Source organism: Perna viridis, chromosome 4 (genome assembly GCF_037379345.1).
Source record: "Perna viridis isolate PV_CMFRI_1.1 ecotype Kerala chromosome 4, ASM3737934v1, whole genome shotgun sequence".
NCBI lineage: Eukaryota > Metazoa > Mollusca > Bivalvia > Mytilida > Mytilidae > Perna > Perna viridis.
In genome coordinates, this window is record NC_142448.1 from 49,635,992 (window position 1) to 49,662,533 (window position 26,542).

Consider the following 26,542-nt stretch of genomic DNA (forward strand, 5'->3'; position numbering starts at 1 on the left):
TCTAGGTATATTCTAATTTTGAATAGAAAATTGCAAGTAAAATAAGTGTTTCCTTTCTGTATGTTACTATTTATAATGAGTTATGTTTTCCACTATCTATTTTTCTCTGCGTACATCATATCAAAGTGGAAATGAAATGGCCATAGAGAACAAAATAAAAATATGAAAAAAATGTTACATACTGCAAGACCTCTGTCTTTGAGTGCATGGACTGTTACAGTTCTAGCAATACCACTGTCTGGAGCAATGTTGACCATGAATGGTGAGTTTGGAATATGTTCATCATTAAACTTGACGTGTATACCGTACATTCCTTAAAAAAATACAACTGATTCACATCTACATTAGCTTTTCAAAAAAGTAAGAAATACAGACCAGTCCTTATGATATTGATCACTGATATTAGCCTGTATGAAGTATAACAGTCATCTTAAGATGAATTCAATAAAATAAAATTGATTAATGCTTTTAATAGCAAGATTCTAACCGTGTTTCCGGTATTCTAAAGGGCTTTTTACTCTCCCGTGGAATTACTGCTAGTCATAAACAACACCCTGCAGTAATGTATGAGTTACGGGGAAAGATAAATATTCCACGATTGTTATCATTTTCATATAATAGCGTATATAATATTTTTCGTTACATTGTAAACATATCAATGTTGCGGATTCTGTCACATAAAAAAATTAAGGTATCAATTTTGTCACTTTTAAGAAGCGATTTGCGCTTCAGTGTGTTCAAAATTAATTTGCATGTATCATTTTGTGCTTATTATCCACCTTTCCTATACACATACTATAGTATTGAATGAATATACGATTGATTTATCAAATGCCAAACACTTAGCCATTTGCTCTCTTGCGACGACGGCAGATCAAACCGTCGACCACCCACACACAAAGCAAAACTACCGATTTGAAAAAGGTACGTTGTGTCAGTGATAATTACAATAAGAGAAGAAATCTACGTGACGTTCTACACTCATAAATCTAAAACTATTCAATTTAAGTGTAACTTCAGGAATTCGCTAATTGATTTAACAATTGCCAAAATCTTTGATATAAAAGAAGATAAAAACATTTAGTAACTGCTTTAGTAAAACATAATCAGTGTCTTTTAGATTTCAGTATTTACATTCCCCTGAAGTATACACAAATAATCATTCATGTAGTTTTGTGTTGCGTGGATTGATTCCTCTTAAATGATGAACATTTTTGCAGATTCCTAACATATTCTGAATTAATGCGTCTTCCGTCAAAAAAACTCACTAAGCCAAATACAATAAAAAATGTCCTATTAAAATACAAAACTGAATAACCATATTCATCACAACAGTTAAGCTTTTTTCAAATTCTCACCGGGTTTTTCAACTTTATACGATACTCCTAGGAAACCATTAGGCCTACGTTCTTGTACAATTTTGGCCGGTGAGGGTCCTTCAATACCAATAGATAGTTTGCCAACTCCTGCTTCTCTTGTGTAAACATTAAAGTGATCTGGAATGTTAAAGAAAACAGGGTTATCTATACATTTGACAGTAAAAGTTAATTTGTTAAATCAACACCTGGAAATAGTCCAAATTTGAGGTACATATTCCAATATATTAAGCCACACTATAGAACCATAAGTAGTGGAATAAATATAATCAAATATCGACACAATTGAGGGTTTGTTAGCAACTATAATGAGCATAAAACAATTTGTGATTTTGATCATTTGCTCTATGTCTGGGAGTAATAAACATTGATGAGGGCTAGAGGAAATAAGGCAAGTAAGGTAATAGTGGTTTGTAGAAATCTCTTTCGCAATCATTGAAATAGGGGTTTAGGCTAGTAGCAGAAAATATTTGGGTCAGTCTGAACATATAGTGTTTCTAACGTTTGCTAACTTACTTTCTTTTCCGACTTCTCCTTTCTCGACTCCAGGACCACCGACTTGTACCTTATGGTAGCCTCCTGAAGACAGCTGCCCAACTGAATATTGGAATGGAGATCCTACAAGAACAGGGTGATAACAATTTTATTAGAACTGAAAAAAACCAGGAAATAACAAGTGACATTGAAAATTTTGTGGTAACCATACGATAACATTTTGCAATATAAAAAATATCAAACGGCTGCAAGTGGTAGATCTTTAATGTTTTACAAGAAAAAGGACAAGCTCCGAGCTCCGCCTGACGTTCAAAATTTACTCTAAATGCTAAAGTCAGCCCTCTCAGAAAATGCAAGAATCTTGCAGTAGGGGAAAAGTGAATGATTTTACGCGACGTTATGCGATTGTCTAACGATGTATGATTAAGATATTAAGATAACGCTCGTAAATTTCTAAGTGCCTGTCTGTAGCGTTTAGCAAGAGACGAAACGAACGTCTGCCACTGTGTGGATGCTTTAGGGAGGAGTTCAAAATCAAGAATAGAGTGAACTCGTGCTCATTTTAGCTCGTTTGGCAACATTTTCCAACAAAAAAAGATGGTTCAAATTCATCTATCCTTACCTCCTGCATCCGCCAAAGGGTGGTTAAAAAATGTAAAAAAAAAATTTTTACAACAAATAACAAATATCTTTGCTTTACTGTATTTGACTAAATTTTGACTTCGAAAAATCTGCATTCTACCTGTAGGACAGAGTTAAACCTAAAACAAAAAAGTTGGAAACGCACAGATGTGCCTAAGTACATTGCTGCATTACCATGTTTTACCTGAAATATGAAGTGCTTTGTGTTTGATACTTAGTGTATGGAGCCCATCTTTATGTGGAGTAAGGTTGATTCTGTAATGGAAGTCATCCTCGTCCATGACCTCACACAATTCTGTTGTACCAGCGGGATCTGTTACTGATGCCTCCATATCAAATGGATTGGTTCCTGAAATTTTGATGTTAATATATGGTTACTTTTTTATGTTATTTCTATTGTAAGGTATTTTTTAAGAAGTTAAATCATTAGGGTAGTGCAATTTTAAACCTTTTTTTTTATAGTAAATTATGTTGTTGGCAAATGGTTTATTAGTATTCAAATGTTAAGACTTGAAATGATATGACAGGACATAGCTAATATAAAAAATATGTTAATGATTTTATACCATATTAAAATTATATATACTGATATATGATAACTTAACTTAACTTAAATCCACATCAATCAGACACACTGCCAAGATTTTGAAACAAAAAAAATCATAATTCATCTTTGTCTCTTAAATCAAGCTCAGAAGGAGTGATAACTTTTCCATACATAATCTACATGACTTTTGTCCCAAAATTAAACATCTGACAAAATTAGATTGTTATGTGATCTGCAATTGTTTCTGAATTATATTTTTTTCGCCTGAATATAGCTAAAATATTGCTGCTCGGGCGTTAAACCCCAACAAACAAACACCTAAATGAATTTGATGGGTTTTTGACAAATATAAATCATCTCCTGTCTGATATCTATAAAGATTGCTACTCAAGCTTTCGTTGTCATAAACATTGTACATTATACATTGTAATTAGGAATACGAATAGTTGACATTACCTGGAATTTTAAGTAAAAATTCACATTTAGTTCCCTTTTTGACAGGTTCTGCTTGTTCCATGTCAATTTCTACAGTCTCCCTAATACGTCCGGATGGCTGACCACCAACATTCAATAGGAAAGGACTGCCTGTGAACAAAATGATATAATGAGCATTTATTTTAATGAGAAAAGACTGCCTTTGAACTAATTTATTTCATGTAAAATAGTGAGAACAGAGCATTCAAAATAATAAGTAACGATTCTTTTGTTGAGAACACTTGAGAACACGTCACTACCGGTATAATAAAAAAAATGTGAAATTGAAGTATTATGCAAACTTTTGATATGAATACATATCCAATTTATTTTGAAATAAGATACCAAGTACATTTTTATATTTCACTACATGACATAAAAAAAATTGATTTCTTGAATTTTAAAAAAAGTACAAGAAAATAGTTTTTGCTGTGTGCAAAGCCAGTAAAATATATCTTATATTTTATAGTCAATACATCATAACAAAGTCGATAATCTATTGAGTTTTTCATAAATCAGTTAATATTCTCCCTCTCTACCTCTAACGTGCTCATCAGCAAATCTAACATTGAGAATGTATATTCCGGGTTCATGTGGACTGTATGTACACTTGAAGGTGCGGTTTCCGGTCTCTTCATAGTCCATTTCTGATCTGTGAGGACCTTCGACCACCATTGTGATTCCACCATAACCTTTAAGGTATTTAAAACGTTAATTCAAAGATTTCTTCACCTAAAAATTCGTATTTCTATACAAATGTAACGATATGCACAAATACCGGTATATCGTTATTTTTAAGGTTTCATTCCTTAACAAAACATGTTTACAACAAGTATACCACCATCCTGAGTTTACAAAACACGCTTTTTATTGAAGTCTATCTATCAGTTAGTGAGGATTCAATTCCAAGATAGCTACTATCAAACATTGGAAAATTGATTTACGATAAAACCTCTAAAAAGAGTACTACACTATGCTGCGAAGAAGTGTGACCTACCTGCCTCTGAAGCATCAATATTGAGGACGTTGGATTCATTGGCGACAGCTTTCTCTGTAGCACCTGTGACCTTAACTTTGCCAGCATTTGCGATATCTTTATCTGACACACTCACGTTGAATGGACTGCCTTTGATATTCTTCTCGTCTCTGTAAACTTGCACTTTGTAATCTCCTGCTACTTTTGGACTGAAGGAGGATACACCTAAAGGACGAACAAATGGAGGGTTTGTGTGATATACATGATGTTTGTCATATGATTAACTATGTGTATCAGTGCAAGCTTTCGAAAGATTCAGACAGTGGGTGAAACAAGGAAAGAAAATCAACACCACTGTTCCACTTTAAATCAAGATTTGTACCTTTAGGACAACACTTGCCAAAAGGTCTCCGTAAAATCTTTCCATGTATTGCAAATGGCAGAACCTCTTGGTGATAAATATGGCTTCCTATTTTGATTTTTTGTCTTGAAATATCAAAATTTGCAATTTAAATATGATTGGTATTTGTATACTTAAAGAAAGAATTACACACGAAATTGTTTGCCACAATGCACTATATTAATATCAAAACCAATTCATTTCCTTTTTATTATTACGTACAGAAGTTGTAGTTTTGGTATAGTGCAATCATTGGCATTTATTTTATCGAGAGTTATGCATGACTTTAGATGGAAAAAGGGTACAGGTTACGGTTAGAGTTTCTTTTTATTCATGTCTTTTTGATACATGCACAATAAAAGCCCATTCTGAGTAATACATACATAAATGACCATCCTTAGATTTCTTCAAGATGCAAGGTTCAAATCCACCCTTTGGACCTCTAACAGAGCCGACCAAGTCGACTATATCTGGTTCCATAACATTCAAAGCATATTCACTTGCATTGCCCAAAGAAATTTGAGACCTTTTACGTCCTTCGCCTGTAACAAACAAAAACATCATTGAAGTGTGTATTTCAATAAATTATGTATTTAGAAACTTGCCATCCAGTTTTTTTGGGTTTTTTTTGTAAAATGTGCTAAAAATTATGAAACACCTCCTAAAATTAAATTCGTGAATTGCATGGATTTGTATTTAAAACATGGAATACGAAATTAACCTTATTATTTTTTTCTCTTGAAACATCGATTTTCTTTCTTATTCTAAATCAAATTACTTCAACATATTTGATAAATCAACGAATCTGTTCTAATCAGACCAGTTATTCACATTGTATATTTTTATATAAATCGTATTCTTTTGTAATTGTTGTATAAACGTTTGGGTATATATGTACAAATGAGTTATTACATAGTTTTTTTCTTCAGTTTCTTTCAGTCCTCTGGTTCAAAGACAAGGTAAGATGCATTTAAGTATATCTTATAATTAAAAAATAATATCTATACAAGGAAACCTCTTTAAACTGACACCCTAAATTGTAAAACAAACCCTATGTAAACCAGACACCCACTTGTATAAATTTAAATGAATTTTGAACAGTGGTAAACCAAACAGCTGTAAGGGCAGTATCAAATTTCCGTCCAAAAGGTGTCCGTTTACTGTTTATACAAATGATGCATTATAAAATGAGTATAAAATAAAATGAAACATGCAGATTTATATATGTTTATTATCTTAAGAGAATTAAACGCTGAGTTATTGTACAATATATATGCACCTCATTCTACAAAAATCAAATGAAAAAAATCTTTAAACTCAAAATTCACAGATATAATTTACAATTAATGAGTAAGAAGTCTACTTTGTTCTTTATGATACATTTTTCATTAAAATAAAATATCATTTTTAGCTAAAAAACACTCCAATCTGATAAATACCGGCAAAAAAATACCGAAGCATCATTAGTAGGTGTGAAATTAGGTAGCACTCCAGCTAAGAATCATACAAAAAGTGATACATGGTTGAAAAGCGTACATATTTGTATTTTTGATATTTTGTTTAAAATGTCATAGTAAACAGAAGGTAACATGTGGCTTTTAAGATAAACCTCCTTCTTAAGAGATAAAAATATATAGAATGTACTGTAGAATTCAAAATTAAGGGAGATAACTCTGTAAATGATACTAAACTACAAAAGAAAGTGTTGGATGTTCAATATGGATTATCTCCTAAGAGCAGACAGAAGAATAAGTATACATTTCATCATAAATACCTACAAAGGAACATAGTAACAATAAAAAAATGTGTGGCCTATTTGGGGTGTATCACATTTTACAGAATTTGCACAATTCTTACTACGACTGTCACTTAACTCTTTTCACCAAAACATAAAAAAATGCAATTTGATGTTTATAGGTTATCAGTGATAATCTCCTTCCAACAGAGTTTGAATTTTTTATCTATGTTATTAAGACAAAAAATGTATCATATTTCATAATATTTATGTTTTGGCAGTATCACTTCTATAATCACTGTGATAAGTGTCTAATCGACAAAATGTTTTCCGATATCAAATTTTTGTTTTGGAAATTTAAAACTTTAAAAACTAATTTCACAGATCAAATTGTTAATTAGCGTATTATACATGCATCATACACTTCCAGTATTATAGATATTATTTTTTTAAATAGTACCCAAATACGAAGTGAACTCTAGTAATGCTTTCCTGTCATATTGAATCCGAATTCAATTAACTAGCGATTTTATCATGATCAATCACGTTTAATTATCGTTAATTAAAATATAATCATGTTTATGTAGTGCAAAGTGCATTTGAATTCAACTAAAGGATTCTGTCGATTAACACATTTATCGCAGTGGATAGTAATTTATAGTAAACAAGCATTGGTTAGTATCACTCACCGGGTTGGAGGAGAACGCCATTATGATAGAGACCGCCAGAACTAACTGACAGAGAATATGCAGATGATGATACAAAACAGCAACAACAGCAACAGGGTTAACACAGAGGCGGTTCCAGAAAGTTATAAAAGGGTGGTTTTGATCTGAGGGATTCAGAGCATCATTTTGGTCATTTTGGACAACATATTCCACATAATCATTCAACACGGGGCATGGTTCTAAACCCCAATTCTCACAAACTGGATCCACCTCTGCTGACATATAACATAAAAGTATAACATTTCTGTAGTCTTGTTACTAGATCCCTGACATGATTATTTTTTTATCTTTATTATTTATTTTTTTATCTTTATTAACATGCAGTATATGGAGTCTTTTGTCGGGGTGATCAAGGGAATCGGCATCGTTGGTTATAAATACAGAAAAGAAATTTTTACAGCGAATACATGTACACGGAGGTTTTCATTTGTGGTATTCATTGTCGTCGTAGGATGTATCTTGCTTTCACAAAGATACATATATACAAACATGTATATTATCAGTTATTTATCCTGTAAACAGATGTCTTTGCAGAAATAACAGAAATAAACAATGGGCTAGCATTGAGTTTCGAATGATTGCTAACATGTTTTGAACGCATGTACTTTATGTACGAAAATTTACTTGGAAGTATTGAAGACATTATATCCGTACATTATTACCTTATTGTACTTTTTTGAACGAGCTAATTAAAATAGTAAAGTATAACTCGACATTAAAGAACATGATACATAAACGCCACTGCCGCTGACATCAATAAAGTGGGCGTTTGTAATGGCAATGAAATTATTCAGGTGTGCTACATTATAATATGAAAATACAATGCATTAAACAGCAACGTTTTGATTTACGGGGAAGGGACTATGGAATTTGGAGGGGGTTGTTTTCCATTTTTTTTAGACGAAAAAAAAAAGGTTTTCGCCAGCAATATGCAAACAATGTGATTAGTTTTTAAAAGTTGAACCATATATTTAAAGAAAAAAATGGTTTTGACGCGTTGCGGAGAAAAAACCAAAACCACAACCCTCATGAAAATTATATAGTTGCTGCCTTAGGTGATGAACATTATTAAACGCAACAATAATAAATGGAAAACGTTAAAAAAAACAAAGGATTTTAATTATATTTATAATCAAATGCTTTGTGGGGTGTAGCTAGATACGACCGCACAGGCCCATTTGTCCACACCATTTAAGTTTTTTTACATTTCTCAATTAAGACTGCACTTGAATATTTTGCACATAATAAGTCTTTTTTGTCATCTAATTACCAAATGGTTCAAATTACAAACACAAAATACTGTCAAAATCTTCTTTTGATTGCATTACAGATAGACTTACAATTTAGATCCATTCTCTTTTGCTAAGTTTTTAGTCTAGACATCAGAAATATGCTTGACTGTTTCTGGTTCTTATTTGTTTTGTTCTCTTCTAATTCATACATGGGATCTACATGCGTACACTTATAGTCATGATTTGTTGGACACTTAATGTCTACAGGCAAAGATGGCAGCACGTACATTATACGATCATATTTTATTGCGGCTTTATAAAAACGACCAGGTGCAAAAACGAAATACGAATTGAGTTTATAAGCAATATGTTGAATACTGTGTTTGCAAACAAAGCTGGTGGGTGACAGAAAGCAAACAGAGGAAAGATAAACGATGTTTTATAGAATCTGTACTAAAGACCAACACGTACCTGAAACTTTTGATACAAATGGCGAGCCTTTAATTGTCTTTCCCTTATATTTGATGTTAATATTGTATGCCCCTGGTGTCATTGGCATAAATGTGACATCACATCGGTCACCATGATCAGAACGCTTGTACTCAGTTTTGGTTGGTCCATCGATGTTGATATCAATATCACCTGTGAGTTAAAAGTAGACAATATCTGTAAATGTGTGTTTGAAAATACCAATGTAAAGTTGACGTACATGGTAAGTGGATTACGTTTTTTTTCTGATCGAATCGATGAAGATTCATGTATACATATATATTTTATGACACAAATAATACAATGGAGTTTGGCATTTAAAATGACGGAGGGCAGTGAATGAAGTTTCAATTTTAACAACTTGTCGACATTCAACAAATGTGGAGAAGTTGCACGAGTTCTGTATAATCCAGACGTATTAACGGCTCAATATACTAACGTCTTCGTGATGAGATGCTTGTCACGCGAAGAACATTATGTTTTGGTATATATGTCTAAAGGACTGTAGCAAACTCACTTACGTCTTAGAATTCAAATGGCTAAAGTATTGCTCTGAAATATTAAAATACTATTGGATTTTTTATTTTGTTTTTTACATGATTTTCAATTAATAGTGAGATGTTATATTTACTAAGTGTTCCTTTCTTAGCTGTGATAGTGAAAGTCTGGTTTTGGCCACTCATTCCACCAACAAGGCCGGCACCAAATGCTGTAACATAGCCTCCTCCAATTTCGTCGACCACACATGAGAATGGACTACCTATGAACAGAAAAAAAGTTTTGTTTGTAAAAGATAACTCTAGTTAAACATTGTAATTTGATTTTAATTGATCAGTTGTTTTATCAGTTAATCATAGGTTTCATTTATTGTCAAAAACGTTTCAATTTTTAGTTTTCTTAATTCCTATGATTCGTGACGGGAAAACACACCTCACGATAAGTTTGAAGTTCGATGAGTCTGTTGATGTAGTCATTGATTTGAAGTAAATAATTGACTAATATTTTTGTATACGACTTTACTCTCAAAAACAAATTTGGTATCCCTTCAAATCTATGTTTATTGCTTCGGTAGATTTTTGAACTATCCATAGACAACTAGAGTTATACTCATAGGAACATCTGACGAGAGATAATTAATCTCTTAGCTCTCCAAGTCAAGCATGCAGCTATGAACCATCAAATTCAATTATTTCAACCTTTCAAAAATGCCAATGAATATTTTAGCGTTGATTGATTTGAGCAATGTGTGAAAATTAACATTGTTTAGTATTAAACAGTCAAATGTCATGGGTGCACTCCAACACACTCCACAATGCATCTAAGTGGATCAATTAAACTAAACTTTGATTAAGTAATCAAATTACGCGTAATGTTATCAACAATCTTTACCAGCGAATGGGCGTATTCGGTACAATGTGTAATCTTTATAAAATTGTTAAAATATGTTGACGATAGATTTAGAGATCCATCAGCGTTTATCCAGAGCGGATACGTAACATCTTAAGAATTTGAGCATTTTTAAAGGTAATACATAATTTTTATATCATAAGACTGAAAAATGTCCCCTTTTGTAAATCTCTAGAATTCTTATGAGTGACGATAAGTTGTAGCTTTCACATTAGACAAATAAGAACATTATTCCCCACAACCGAAACACCAAAAATAATGATATCGTACATAGAACATATCGTATATAACAACAGAACAAAAACAAGTACTATCTTTAAAAAAGATAATCGGCGCAAGTTCTGGCTTTGTTAATGCCCAAAATTGATTAAGATTTCATTTGGTGAACCGTGTGATCACTGTGCTATGTTTCGTATTTCAATAATATTGGTTCAACAAGTATTTCCTATTATTCAATATTACAGAATAACATGATTGAAAATATTGCGGACACCTATGCCCTCAGTGGAGTCTTAAATTTCACGGTAGCTATCACATTTGTCCAATAAAATTCGAGCTTGTAAGCTACATCGGCGAGGTTGCCATGATTAAGTATCATGGATGCCACGTGATTTCAAAGCGAACTCAATACTGTGTCGGAAAAAAAGGCCAGAGTAGCATAGAACAAACAGCATGAACCACAATAAAAATTAAGGTGACCTCAGGTGGTCTGCAAGGGAAGTTCTTGCTTTTTCAAGGTACCCACCGTGCTTCTCGTTTAATATTCAAACAGTTCGGCCAAGGAGGAAACACATCTGATGTATAGTGTAGATAGCATTAAAACAGGTACACAGTATGTAATGTTTCATGCAAGATACCCGGTGTGCATCTCGTTTAATATTTATATAGTTCGACAAAGGTGGAAATTTGTCTGCATGGTGAATTGTGTACAATGAAAACAGCACTGAAAAACGATGACAATGATAAACCGTACGACAGTAAACGCAGATGACAATTTCACTGTTAATTACAAATAACGGAGATTATACTTTGGGCTATTTTAGTTCAAAGGGGCAGAAGCCTGAGATGACCAGTTTTATACGAGTACGTTTAGGAGGCAGTGGTAACATCCGCCATTGTCATAGTCGATAAAAATTAAACTTCGAATCAAATCTGATTAACACTGATCATACATGTGTATTAAAACTATACCGACATGAACTGTAGACATATGTCCAACATGATATATACCCATAACGAGAGTACACAAAATTAAAACAGTGGTCGGCATCAGGAATGATAAATACTTGTACATGTCTATATTGTATGAGTATGTGATGTACTTAAAAAGACAGCTGATCAAGAAAACACAACTTAACTGTCAGTGGTTGTATCCATGCTGGTAAATAATAACTTAACTTTTAATCGACAACATATTTGTGCAGTGTGGTGGACGTGTTTTTCAACAAACGGTCGGTATTCCAATGGGAACAAATTGTGCTCCTTTACTTGCTGACCTATTTCTTCACTCTTATGAGGCTGACTTTATAGCTGATTTGATCAGAAAGGAAGAATATCGTTTGGCTAGATCCTTCAATCTCAGTTTCCGCTATATAGATGACGTATTATCTTCAAACAATCCTAATTTCGGGGATTTGATACCTCGCATCTACTCAAAAGAACTTGAGATAAAGGATACTACAGACACTGTGAAGTCAGCTTCATATCTTGACCTACACTTAGAAATCGATGGTAAAGGAAAACTGTTGACCAAACTTTACGACAAATAGTGATGACTTTTCATTCAGAATTGTCAACTTTCTTTTCATCTGTGGCAACATCCCTTCGGCTCCTGCGTATGGAGTGTTCATATCACAACTCATACGTTATGCCAGAGCTTGCCAAAACTACGCAGACTTTTTGTATCGCGCTAGAACTCTAACAAATAGGCTTCTGGAACAGGGTTATGTTGCTACAAGATTGAAGTCATCACTACAGAAGTTTTATGGTCGTCATCATGAACTCGTGGATCGTTATGATGTATCCATCAGCACCATGAAAACTGATTTATTCAACGGATCATGGTTTTCCTTTCCTCGTTTGTCTACCCCGGACTTGACTTTTTATGAGCAACTCGGCGGGTGTTTCTAGAAAAGCAGAGGACGCTTACCCTACCGGTGCACCTGGTCCATGCTCCCAGTTTTTAGTGGAGTCCGAGTTGCTCATTTACTTTTGTTACTTTGTATGTGTGATTTTAGTTACTTTATGTTCTTTGTTGTGTATGTCTGTTTGCCATGTCTGTTCTTTGTCCCTGGATTACATTCTTTTGAATACCGCTATAACCTTGGTTCCCTTGATTACTCTTTAAAAAAACAACTGATGACTGAGTAAATAGCTGGAACAGAAGACTGAGAAAAACGGAATTACTGATTAGAGACCGATACATATTTAAGTACATGTAAGTGCTAAATATACACAAACCACTTGGATGTTCAGACTAAAATGACAAAATACGGTCATAGACGTTGACTCGCGTCATATCATGACGTTATTCAAATAACACTACATGTATTAATCAAATTAACAAATACGGTAGAATGGTTCTTATGTAAATATTGACTCTGGCTTCGTTCTAATTACTGAGAAACCATGTTACGTAATCCATACCCTCGACAGACAAATTGCTATTGCTGCAAATATTTGTTTGTAATAATTAACACAGAGTTCTTTATTAACACCCAACAGTTTTATACAAAACATTTATAGTGTCTTGAAACCTCATTATCATTACATCTCGTACAAACAGCAAATGCATTTCGGATTAACTTGACTTAAATGTTATAAGTTTTTTTGGTTGATGAGTATATGGTGACCTTCAAATGTCCTTAGGCTGTGTACGTGTATAATAACGTTCACAATTTTAAATGTATTTTTCTCAGAAATTGTTGTATTTCATACATAAATGGTGTTTTAAAATCATAAAAAAATATTTTGTTTATTCTAATTATTTAAAGTAACGCAAAAACAATTGGTTCATATCAAACGATAATTCTGTTTTGCATCACATCTTCTTATTAATATTTTTCTTAACCAAAAACAAAAATGCAATTAATCGTTAAATAAAGACTACATAATACATTATTAGAATACCGTATCGTTCAAAAGATATTTGTTTTAGATCTTTTACCGTCATATTGTTAAAAGCGATAAAAAGATGACATAAAACTGTTTGATACCGACAAGATCACAGATACATGTACTTTGCGAAAATTAAAAGTACAGACAAGCCTTCATAAATGTTCTACGTGCGATGGTTGCTTCAGGCAACGCTCTAAAAACAACAAAAACCTCAATATATTAGACTGCCAAGAAGTTGAAAAAAACTAATTGAACTCTGAATCTTAATTAGCATGTTACTTTTATCACGAGTATTTGATCACATTTCTTCTAAAAGGCACTTTGAAAAGTAATTAGTTCGCCATACGTTTATATTTCATTGAACATAATTTCACGTGTTGATCTTGAACTTTCTACTCAAAGGTCAAAGTGAAGAGCGCTGATGTGTACACATGTACAATAAAACCTGTTCAAGTAAACATCAATTTGTTCGTGAACCTGTTTCACGTGACTCTTACATAGTGTAGAAAGACCAAAAATTACGAGAATTTATTTAAATGTGGAACCTGTATAAAACAAACCGGTTGTTAAAATGATTGTTGCCTAGGATTGACGTTACATTGCAGGTGTTAAGTTGTACTCCAGGTAAGGATCGTGCAAAACGTGATTTATGGGTGGACAGCCTACAAATACTTTGTTTAAAATGTCATAGCTAACCGAATTTAATATCTGGCTTTTCATATAACAAATGCTCTTAGGAGATAAAAATTATATCGAATGTACTGTAGAAATCAAAATTAAAGGTGGTAACTCTGAAAATGATACTGGAATACAATAGAAACTATTGGATTTTTTATGTGGATTATCTCCTAAGAGCAGATAATTATACAATTCATCATACAGACCTATAAAGAAACTTCATAACAAAAATATAAATATGTAACCTTTATTGGGGTTATCACATATTACAAAATTTGCATGATTCTTACAAAGACTGCAACTTAAGTTTTTCATTATTTCTTTTAAAATTAATTTAAAACTGCATTTGAGATTGTTAAACTTTGTAGCGTTATGTCGTTGTTTCTTGCATCATGACTTTCTTCTTTTCAAAACATAGATGATATCAAATCTAAAATAAAATGCAATTACCACAAAATGTTGTTACATCGGCACTTTTGCTCCTCTTAATCATTTTAATCTTAAAATTAACGTTTATTCTTTCAGAAGGATCTGTTTTAACAAAATAGGGTCGCCATATGTTTTTGCTAGTTTAACAACTTGAACGAAGTTCAATAAATATCGCTGATTGCTGTTTCAGCGTTTCGAACTCAAGGTCGGTATCAAATAATAGATATATCATTCGTGAAGTTATCGTTAGAATAATTGATATCATTCTCCATTGAAACATGGTTTAGGTACAGTTCCATTCAATTTGCTATATATTTCTTCCTGAAATAATTTTTTGATTTATTTGTTCTTTTTTAAAACTAGATCTTTCCGGTTGCTTATCAAAACTATTGCAGAGCATACAGATGTGTAAATGGGCATCCGTTGTCGATTTATTACAAATAAATTAAAAACATAGATGCTGCATAGTTAGTTTCTGCAACTTTTAATAATTATGACATATTTCTTCGTTTGATTGAGTTTTGTCGGGTTCCTAAGGAGTACTATACTTTCATATGTCAGCACACATGTACAACAAAAGCAATCATGCTGAAGGTGGGTTAAACTACATGTGTATGAATTTAACTAGACGTGTAGGAATTTAGGAATTAAAACTACATGTGTAGGATTAAACTAGATGTGTTGGGTTAAACTACATGTGTAGGATTAAGCAACATGTGTAGGAATTAAACTACATGTGTAGGGTTAAACTACATGAGTAGGAACTAAACTACATGTGTAGGAATTAATCTACATGTGTATGAACTAAACAACATGTGTAGGAATTAAACTACATGTGTAGGAACTAAACTACACGTGTAGGAAAATAGAAAGCAGCTGATCATAGAAGTTGATATGTACTGTATACATCAAGAAAAGGATGCGAAATGTCGGAATAACAGCCGTTGTCTTTAAACCGACCAAATGTTTCAAACATCCGTCTAAACTATATCCATGTTTTCTTTCTTACTGTTTACCACATTGCTATATACATGTTTTTATTTTTATATAATTGCTCTTGTAGCATGTAATTGTGCCTGTGTTACCGAAATAAACTTGTCTTAAACTGAAATCTGGATACACCGAAAATACATGTATGTTTATGGCTTTAGGATGCGGAATATGACCTGGTATTTAATTGTAATCAAGGGAACCAAGGTTATAGTGGAAATCAAAAGAATGCAATCCAGGGACAAAAACCAGACATAGAAAACAGACAAACACAATAAAGAACATAAAGTAACTAAAATAATACATACAAGGAAACAAAAATAAATAAGCAACTCGGACTTCAATAAAATTCTGGGACCATGGCCAATATGCACTGGTTTCCTTGTGTTTCGATATACATGTATTGTAAATATGTGTTAACACATCTACCGCGTCCTTTCTTATTACGAATCGGTTTAAATCGGAAACCTGTATTGCCACAACAAATATCGAACAACATTAACAATTTAAGTATGTGTATGGAAAATGTCCATGATACCATCAACAAACTAGTAATATACAAATAATGAAGTAAAAATGCTAATCTGAAAAACACCCACGTAGTCCAATGGAAAAAATGATGTGTTCAAAAGGATATAAAAAACTAAAAAATGTATTGGCTTGAAAATCATAGGTGATGAAATGTGATGTTTAATCTTTCTGATGGAAAATCACATAACGAGAATGTATAGTCTATGACTTTCAAAAGCAAATTAAAGAAACATCTTATAACTGGCGTTTTACTTCTATCCGGAGACGAAGATCTTATTGTTCAATTATTGTTAATTTAAGCTGAACAAAATGAAAAGCTAAGGCAACCCACAAACAAACGTTTGGCATTAATACAATAAAGCAAAAACATAAATCAAACACGATTGTTTATTTAACTAATGAAAGATTTAGTGAGTTTATGTCTGCCATTGTGTATTAGATTCGCCCAGGATTAGAATGGGATTGTGTGTATTACCACGCCACGGTTCTGAAAGAGCAGACTTGGGTTATTAAGTATAAAATATACAGAAATACTACTAAGATGGAAGAGCGTGATGGATCAACTCTGATGCCCCTCAAAACAAATATTTGGCTTGATAAAAGCATTCTATTTTGTCGTATAGCATAGCCAAAATATAAATCTGACGTACATGTAAATTATACTTACCATGGGTAGAACAGGGACAAATGACCGACAAAATTATTGGTGAAGCGTTACCGTAAAGCTCGAGTTTTTGTCTGTACACGTACTATGTAAAATGTTTCTATGTTTATAATTTCTTCTTCATTATGAAAACTTTAAACACTCTTTCATTTCGACCTTGCAGCTACCTGCATGCATAACAGCTATTTTAACTAATCCTGGTACATTATTCGTACAGTGTTGTAACAACGAAAATAATTAAGCCAAACTTACCCTCTGTGGCAGAACCCTCATAGGCCATCTGTACTTCATGGGTTCCACTTTTGGATGGTTTGTACTGTACGATAATGGACCCATCGTCACAGTCCTTAATATCCGGCTTTAGTCCCTCGACAGAAGGCATCTTGTACTGTAAAAACGAATAGGTATCTATTTATATGACAGATTTATTCTCTCAGACCGAAGCATCAGGCTTCGAACCAATAACACAACAACACAGAAATCACCACCTCGCTTATAGTGCATGCAATGATGATTTTCAGATGCATTTACTTTGACAATCATGGGCAATGAATGCATTTTTCTACCAGATTCAGATTGAAATACATTTGAAAATATAGAAGGTGTAAATCTCGTTCTCAATTTTCCGATTAACTGCCTAAGAAATTTATCAGATGGTACACAAGACCAATTATCCCGTGAACATCATCAATGAATGCACTGTAACTAGCCCAAAACTTGTTTACATAATTAGATATGTACAACTACATACCATTAGCAGAAGCGATATAAAGTCGACTTAATTTACATGTACTTGCAAATATTATATGGGCCGTTTTCTCTTTATTTAAAGTGATAATAATAAAGTGAGTTGAAGATTATACATGTAATTAATAAACATCTTTCGAAGTAAAAAAAGAACTTTCGAGTGCAAAAATAATCTACAGCCAAATCTGAGTTTGATGGTTACCTGTAGATATAGGCTGTTAACGTTGGGAAAAATACTTTAAATATGATAGCTAAATCACTGGTAATATCATTAATAACAAGAAGACTGGTTAGGCAGACCGTCTCTTTAAAACGAAAAGATGTAAAAAAAAAATAAATAAATTTACAAGAGCTCATATAGATATAAAATGTATATAGCCAATAATTTGCTATTGTTTTGACACTGTTTAAAAGTGACAGTTTCTTTGTCTGAAAACTTACGCAAAGCATTGAATATTCGTGGGTTCAAAATTTATATTCCTGCAGACATATGATAACAAACCAAATCAAGGGAAGTCTAAATGCATTGAATCTACCATTCAATGCGCTAAAGAGAGGAATGTCAGATATCCATGCATGAACAATTATCATTATTCTGATTAGACAGTGATCTATGATAGTTTCTATACATAGCAAAGGTTTGTGTTAATTTCGTTTCTGAACAAAGCAAACCACATCGTCATTATCCTTTCACGATTTTGTATAAAAAAAACTACATCTGTACATAAATAAATATTAAAACTTTATTTAAAATTAAACAAGTTAAACAATGAATCCGTTAACATTTGTATTTCAAAGGACATTATGCGATTCCTATTTTTTTAATAATCTATCATTTTAGTTATTATTTCGCAATTAAAATAAGGAAAGGTTTGCCAGTTCATGTATACATTTTTGCGGCAGGAAAACATCGCATTATCTGTGCAGACACAGCAGAACAGAAAGTTTATACCAAATCCTGGAAGTGACCGGACAAAAGGGCGTGGTTGTCCGAAAAAATATATGACTATTACATGCATATTGGACCATCTTATGAAAAGCAGCATGTCAACGTTCGTACGTTAAACTTTACTTGCACCGAACATTTGGCTGCAAACCATAGGTAAGCATAAAAATTCAATTATGAGATTCCTGTAATTGCATAGTTAAGACGTTTTCATTCGTTAGGAGAATTTGGTCATCGTTAAATCTAAACCTAAGTACATAATTTAGCAATGTACAATGCGCAAAAAAAAAATAAAGGGTTATGGGCAAAATAACTGAATATGATAGTTCCTAATTAAACATATGGACGTTTGTATTGAACAAATATCGCTTTCGTGCTTTTGTATTTGAACATTGCATGTTCATACTAAGTGGTGTGTTTGGTAAAAAGCCATTATACAAACTTTTTAATGAAACAAATTATGGATCTAAGGAACTTAATAAAAACATAAATCTGTTTTCATTGAGCAAGAAAAGAAAAAAAAATTAACGGATTTTAGTTGCATCTTTTCAATACTTTGTCTGGTTTGATAAAAAATAGTTGTATGAGTATTGGTTTTCTATCATTAAGGTACTGTGTTTTGCTTAATAAAACTGTTAAAAAGATTGAAAAGCAAAAACGAGAAACGTCCACAAAGTTAAAGGAAATCTCAGTTTTTGAAAGTAAAGTGCAACTGTAGACATTAGAAAGTTTTTTTTATTCGGGTTTATTTATGATTTGTGTACATGAAGAATTAACCAAATTTCCCAGTATTTATTTTGTTATTATGTAAAAACGTACAATGTAATGTTCAGATCAGAGTGATTTGGGAGGTCGGTTTTCAAAAAAGTCTGAGTCTAAATATTTATTTCATTTTTTTTTCCAATCCACAGTCATGATTGTCCACCAAGTACTATATGTAAAGTATTGCAGGTATTGAAAAGGACCATAAAACTGGAGTAAAACTTGATTTAGCCCTACATTAATAAATGCTAATCTTCGATGACAAAAAAATTCCAAAAGTACTTCCGTATTCAAGATCACTCATAAAAATTAACTAAGGAGACACAGTTAAATGAATAAACTTACTTACAAAATCTCGAAGGTAATCCCTAGTATTATATCTCATAAAACTTAAATAGTCCATATAAGCCATGGCGAACCTGAATTAGTTCAATTATCTTCTAATTTTCAATTTTCTTCTAATTTTATTAATAATTAATTTATTTAACAATTCAAAACACGTTTTTAGTCTTTAAAATTATTTGCTACAAAATAACATAGCAACATAAAACATTTGGCGAAAAGAAAAGAGTGAATCTAACAGGAATTTTCTACTTTTTATATGGTGCGAACAAAACGAAGATCAAACAAGTACCTCTTTCATCGTTTTTTTCATTATAGTGATGTTTGCTTGATAATCTTTAATTAAAATAAATATTTGTAATTCTAGATTAGTTGCTTTCAATTTGGCTTTTACTACTCGGATAAAAGAACTGAGGGTCTTTAAAAGAGCTCGTGTTACATGATAGCTAAGTCGGTGTAAAGTAAAAGAGAGATATAAGCTGGAATTAAACCCAGATGTTTTGTGAAATACCTGTTAGCGCCAAATTTGCGTCCTTTGCGCCACAATTTTTTATCGCCAGTGCGTCATTTGCGCAATCTACTTTTACAGAAACGTAATATAATGAACGATACCTGTACAGGTAGACTGGCACAAATGAATATCCTATTCTGGTGCAGTTTAAACAATTATCAAAAAGGTTTATGGCGTAAATGATACCTCTAAGATTATGTAATTGCCGCAAAAGGACGCTTCCCATGGTTTTAAAACAGTATGATGTGATGAATGTCGAATTAGCCCACCAAGTTCATATCAAGTCAGTTTTAACTTTCTATTTCAGTTCAGCAGGCAAAAGTGAAAACATGCTCCGTTCACGCTGTTAAATACATGAACTGTACAGAAAAAAATGGACAGATCCCTGGTAAAATTAGTCAAGAAAATGACCAGAGAGCATATTTTGCATAATTATGACTTGTCGCAATGTTCACCAATACAAATTGTGCAACTGAATGACTGACAGTTCACATTTGAATTTTCACTGAGTAGTATAAGTATCGCATCATTATGGAACAAAAACAAAATAATAACAATCAGTGAAGTCAGTATCAGTAAAAACCGACCAAAAACCCAAATATATAATTATGGGTGTAACTCTAAAAAGACACGAGATACATGTAAAACAACCTGATATTTACAAATTTAGATTCCACAACGCGTTGAGAGAATTGTTTTTATTTGTATGGCCAATGCAAAATTAAAACAGTCTTGCCTCGCTCTCCTAAACTGGCATTTTTGTCAAACGTACATGTACAACTCGACCAAGTCTTAGGCAGGTTCAAGGCGATGGGGAGGCTGCTCAATGATGCTTTAATGTTTTACTCATGTAAAAAATACTTGAAATATCTGGAGCGCTCCTCCCCCTTTTTAGGCAAGTTTACGCCCCAACTACCAAGCTAAGTTACACTGTAATTTGCAATTAACTTTGCACATTTAGTATCTACATGAAACTATAATAGCTAGATATTATACTTCTAAACTTCCATGGTATCTATGAGTAATAAGTTTTAGAATGTTATCTTCATTACTCCATGTAGATCCTCTTTCGTAATGTTCACAGATGTAACGCATTGTATACATCTCTTGTTCCAGCTTTATCACATTTTCATTAACAGCCGAGGGTTATATCAAAATCGAATGTTAACACATTATAACTTTTACTAAATTACTCCGAGGTCTTGAGAAAGGATAACAAACTCTTTTGATTAAGCGGTCGTTGAAATAGAGATCAAAGATAATGTGGTACCTGTGCACCTAATGTGATTTACTGCATTATCTGTGATACCATCAAAGAGAATTTAGATGGTTTTCCGATGGGTGAAAATTAACGATTTCAATATTTTCTTTTGATTGATATAGTGTTTTAATATTAAATGAAATGCATTTTTATTATTCAAAAGCATAATATGGTGCTAATATGAGATGTTTCTAATATCATGAATGCGATAAGCAAAAATTTATGAGTAAGATAAATTAATGGTTCTTATTATCTTTCCCTATCGACACAATACAATCTGAATTTCGAAACAATCAAGTTCAACTTTCTTTTAGGAAAACTGTGAATACCATGGCAACTACCTCAAGAAACAAAATCATACCAGAACCGTGAAACCACATCCATCATCCAAAATCACTTACTAATGAAGACTTCAATGTGGTACATTTACGATTTTATTTCAATCAACTTTAAATTACCAGAGTCACCATATATGGTGTTTTCCAATGAGATGAGCTCACCTAAGCAATAATTTGCATGCCCTGTTCTACGAAAAAAACAGTAGTCGCTGGTCTAGACTAGCCAAAACTGCTTTGATTTGGTTAAGATGAAATATTGATTTTCCCAGTATTTTTTACTCTTTTGATGCAATAAACACTACAAGCAGTCTATTCGAACTATGCATAGTGCAGCTGCATTTTTCGTGGTGTCGGCTTTTTAATCTCTATCTCTCCATTTAAAACTGATATATATATATATATATGTTTTTTTTTTTATTATTATTATTATTGTCTTTATGTAGTGAATGTAATAATAGATTTCATTTAGTGCAGCCAAAATGTTAGTGGTGAAACTGTTTTTTTTTTTCGTGGTGCAGACTGCATGCTATCTTGGCATTAACAATTATCTCTTTTCAATCGCTCACTTCCTCTCAAAAGTATATCATATGACGAAATAGTTGTCTGCGATATTTCTAGTCTTTACACTGATAAACTGTATATATCATACATGTAATTATGATTGCTTTATTTTAAAATTGAAACGCGTTTCAATAATTTCGGGGGGGGGGGTCGAAATAAAAAAGACCTTCGTTTACATAAATTAAATTGTTCTAATTGTAAGTTTTTACAACTGCAATTATAACCATGAATGCTAGTCGCAAATATAAAACAAAGCCATATTTCTGTATTTTATAGTTAATGCGTTGCCGCTCAATTTTCTCGAATTTTGTCTATATAGATATGTAGTGTAGAATCAGTCTACTGCCATTTACCCGTCTATATGTACACGAATGAATGCAACCTCCTGTAGCATAAACAATACATACTGAAACTAGACCACAAATAATATGCCACAACTTTGAGTTTGCCCTTTCTATACTAGTCTTTAAAGTATATAGGCATGGTCTTCATTATACATTGGCAACACTGTCCATCGGAAGTGTAATAATGCGCAAACACAACCCGGTCAACTCTATATGCATATCCAAGCCTTAGTGGAGTTCTTGTCAACTACCAAAAAATGTAAGAATGGCCTGACAAAGATCGTTAATTTTAAATTTCTATCTGTTCTTTATGAGAACTAAAACTACATAATTGCACACTGTTAGAAGTTGAAAAGATTACACGCGTGTGCAAATAAACATGAACTGTAAAATCTGTGCAAAATTGATCCCTGGATATTGTCAAGATCTGTCTAAACCAGACACATACTAAAGTCCCTTTAAACCAATATAAATTTAATGATATTTTGAATCTTGCTAAAATGAACACGTGTCTAAACCGAAACTTTGAATTCCAAAAGGTTCTGTTAATGCAGGTTTCAATGTACTACACATTGTTATGTAATTTAAATTATAAAACGCTACTTTTGATTGGCTATTCAGATTTACGTGACTTCTATTCTCAAAACAAAGTTGAATCTTGAATCATCGGTGAACTCATGACCAGCACGTACATGTATTCAGTTCTATTTCTGTCTGAAATTGAAATAGTTGTCAGTGATTTCTCAAGAATTTGAAACTGACACATACCGGAGTTTCTAATGTAAAGGAAATAAATATACCATGGAAAGTGAAACGTGTCTAATCCGAAGTTTGTTTTGATTTAGACAAGTGTTCAGTTTACCGAGGTTCAAAAGTCAATTAAACTTAATTAAAGAAATTTCCTAAGTGTCTGGTTTAGACAGGTATTTGTATTTTTCAGGCTTCGGTTGAGACATGTTTTACTGTATAAATTTCTAACAATTTTGGCAGGAAGTATTATCGAAATGTTTTAGAAGTGATTCAAAATATTTCAAAGTGAAAAATACCATACTTTGACAGATCGGAATGTTTTAAAGTAGGCAACTTGTCAGTATTCAGCTGTTTTTGAACTATGAACTACTCGAATATTTGAAATTCAATTTCAAAAAAGGTGCAACCGCAACTATCACCGCGCCATATTTAGACCGCGGACTGTGAGACTAGAATCTGTGTTAATCTAAGTACATTACGGAATAAGACATTGTGTTATAATCATATCGCCATACTTAATGTCTCTTACTGTTCATCATATAGTCAGCAAAAGAGATGTAGCAAGTTTCTCTTACATTGCTCTTAGCAATAGCATAATTGGAAACGTGTGTACACAATTATTGCTGCAGAGAATATACATGCTTCTACATATCTTCGATACTTTGATGTCAGTGTTCTACAAAGGTAACTTCTGACGAGAGTTATAAACACGACAGTATAGAGAGGTCACTAAGTCATTGATGCCATGATGAGATGTTAATGGCAAAGCCATTTGATTAATTCTGACAAATGACTTGAGTGTGTTTTGGATTAGACTGTATACATTGCATATTTAATCATAAATACATGTACATGTAACTACCAAGACTTGATTATGCTTGTAATCGATAGACAAATGGCATCTGCTGTGCTTGGATTAAAAAGTATTATGAAGCATGTGTATCCTGTAAGAGGATGAAGTTAAATATAAATTGATATTTTATGAATAATTACATATATACATGTACATTTGTATGCACACCTTTTACAATTTTTGAATCAACTACTTTTAGGATTCATTTAACAAATCCTTAAGCAGATTAATACTTTGTTCGTATTGAAGATACGAAACTAGAAAAATCCTTACTCTGTATAAAAATGTTAACTTCCTGTAAGACTGATGCTTTTAAAGTCAAAGATTAAATTAAATTAAAATTAAATTAGATTAAAATTAAAGGTTCTATATAGTCTTGAAAGAACCATAAATCGTACTTTAACATTTTAGTACATATAGATTGATATCTGTCTTAAGCAAACTCAGAATAAAACGGATTACAATGTTTGTTTTCATACATGATGGCGCACGTGGCGAGTGCTACCGTGTACATGTGTAAGTGATTTTTACGGAATATTATATAACTTTTCTAAGACATAACATTTAATAATTTTATTAACTATGAATTCAATGTTCGAAATGAATGAAAACATCTGACACACATCGGGATGTTACGTGTGTGTGTGTGTGTGTGTGTTTTTCCCTTGATTACTCTTTGTTTACATGATTTCAGGTGGGCTGTAATTTACATACACAAGCCATGCCCAATAAGTCGCGTGCTGCTCATACATGTATAGCAATCGAAAAACAACCAGTTGTGGTCTGAAAGCCTTTTAAGGATGTCTTATTAGAATAACCCTTCAAACAACCTGTCGTATATAGTTGCAGCGGTGTAGCTTCTATTAACGTCAAACCCCCATTAAATCCAAATGACCTTAAATGAACCAAATGATTATACCAACAAGGGTTCGATTTAGGCAGGGTAAAAAAAATGATAAAAATCTTAACGGAGTGTAAAGGGCAATTTTAGCTCTTCAAAACTGTGTAACCCATGAATATATGACAAATTAAATATTTATCTTTGATCTTAACAGAAGCATGACAAAAATTAAATTCCCCTATAATATATTCTTCCGAAAAAGAAAGAAAAATATCTTATAAATATGCTTTATTTTAATTTGGTGTGCCTCCTTTTGATAAATTGTGTGTAGAAAATAATATCAAATCAAATTATCTGAACATAGATTACGGTAATAGCAAAAGGATAACAAGTGTCCTGAAACCTACTCAAATATTTCACTCACATGAACATTGAATATTATAGAGAGAGAGAGAGTGTGCATAACAATAATTACATTATCTAAATTAACAACCCATCGAATCCGATTAACTCGAGTGATTAGATACATGTATACTGGACAAATGAGCACTAATATCATCAAAGTAGTATTCGGTGGAACATACTAAAATGAGGGGTGTGTTGAATGGTATGACTGATTGGTTATTAAAATAGAATCCGCGGACTTAACTTGTTTGTAGCCGGGTGTTGAAATTGCTTTCAAAGGAAATAGAGCGAAAAATAATAAACTATTACACATACACTAGTACAAACTATGCAGGAGAAGATTCAAATATATAAAGAAATAGAATGTCTATATTTCCTCGGCGTGATTTTCCTTGCTAGTCAGTCATTATGAGATTTATTGTTTTTTAACCATATCACTTATTGTTTAATAATAGGATTATCCTTTTCGGAATGCTGACAAACATGTTTTTTTTTCCTGCGAGCGATGGCGCAATCTAAGAATAAGAGAACATAATGATATGTACATGTCTTAAAGTACACATTTGAACCCATTGAGGTGAAAGGAGAGACCATGTTTAAAATAAAACTTTATTGAAATGAGGACACGCAAATTCGAAATCAATAAATAAAAAAAGTTTTTGCGAATGCTATTATCGTTCATACGGGAGCTTTTTTTTCAAACGATTGTTTTCACATGATTTCAATGGTTACATGTAAGTAAAGCCTTATAGAGAGATCTCAGACACTCCTCAATATTAATGTGCATTTTCGCTTTAAAATAATATTTGAAACACGTAGACAATACATTTGTATGTTGATTTCTGAATGGATAGAAAAAACACTGTCCGAGTTCAAAAGGTGAGAAAGACTACTTGGCGAAAAATAGGCACTATATGTCAGCCTGGTGGAAATGAATACTGTATATTAAATTGGGTAAATCACACTAAAAT

General features: G+C 32.5%; 1 protein-coding gene and 1 long non-coding RNA gene across 9 annotated transcripts in view; one reads left to right on the forward strand and one right to left on the reverse strand.

The window, feature by feature from the left end:
* The window catches only part of LOC148620391 (filamin-A-like), a 44,345-nt gene that overhangs the window by 12,853 nt on the left and 4,950 nt on the right, over nt 1-26,542 (reverse strand). For all 5 annotated transcript variants that reach the window (XM_088581245.1, XM_088581248.1, XM_088581246.1 and 2 more), the window contains exons 2-12: nt 17,163-17,298; nt 9,726-9,854; nt 9,077-9,247; nt 5,294-5,452; nt 4,532-4,735; nt 4,074-4,226; nt 3,517-3,645; nt 2,698-2,862; nt 1,893-1,994; nt 1,359-1,496; nt 183-313 (exon numbers count right to left, since the gene is read on the reverse strand). In XM_088581245.1, the coding sequence (XP_088437371.1) occupies nt 183-313; nt 1,359-1,496; nt 1,893-1,994; nt 2,698-2,862; nt 3,517-3,645; nt 4,074-4,226; nt 4,532-4,735; nt 5,294-5,452; nt 9,077-9,247; nt 9,726-9,854; nt 17,163-17,298 (1,617 nt within the window). The remainder of the gene's footprint in view (nt 1-182; nt 314-1,358; nt 1,497-1,892; nt 1,995-2,697; nt 2,863-3,516; nt 3,646-4,073; nt 4,227-4,531; nt 4,736-5,293; nt 5,453-9,076; nt 9,248-9,725; nt 9,855-17,162; nt 17,299-26,542) is intronic.
* On the forward strand, nt 10,484-21,875 carry LOC148620392 (uncharacterized). 4 transcript variants are annotated; one of them, XR_015921799.1, is made up of 6 exons: nt 10,484-10,618; nt 14,822-14,930; nt 17,074-17,314; nt 18,561-18,759; nt 20,526-20,606; nt 21,794-21,875. It is a non-coding gene; the product is annotated as an uncharacterized LOC148620392 (long non-coding RNA). The 4 variants fall into 4 exon arrangements; XR_015921801.1 differs by lacking the exon at nt 21,794-21,875 and adding an exon at nt 18,144-18,295 and having other exon boundaries at nt 20,526-20,968; XR_015921798.1 differs by lacking the exon at nt 21,794-21,875 and having other exon boundaries at nt 20,526-20,968.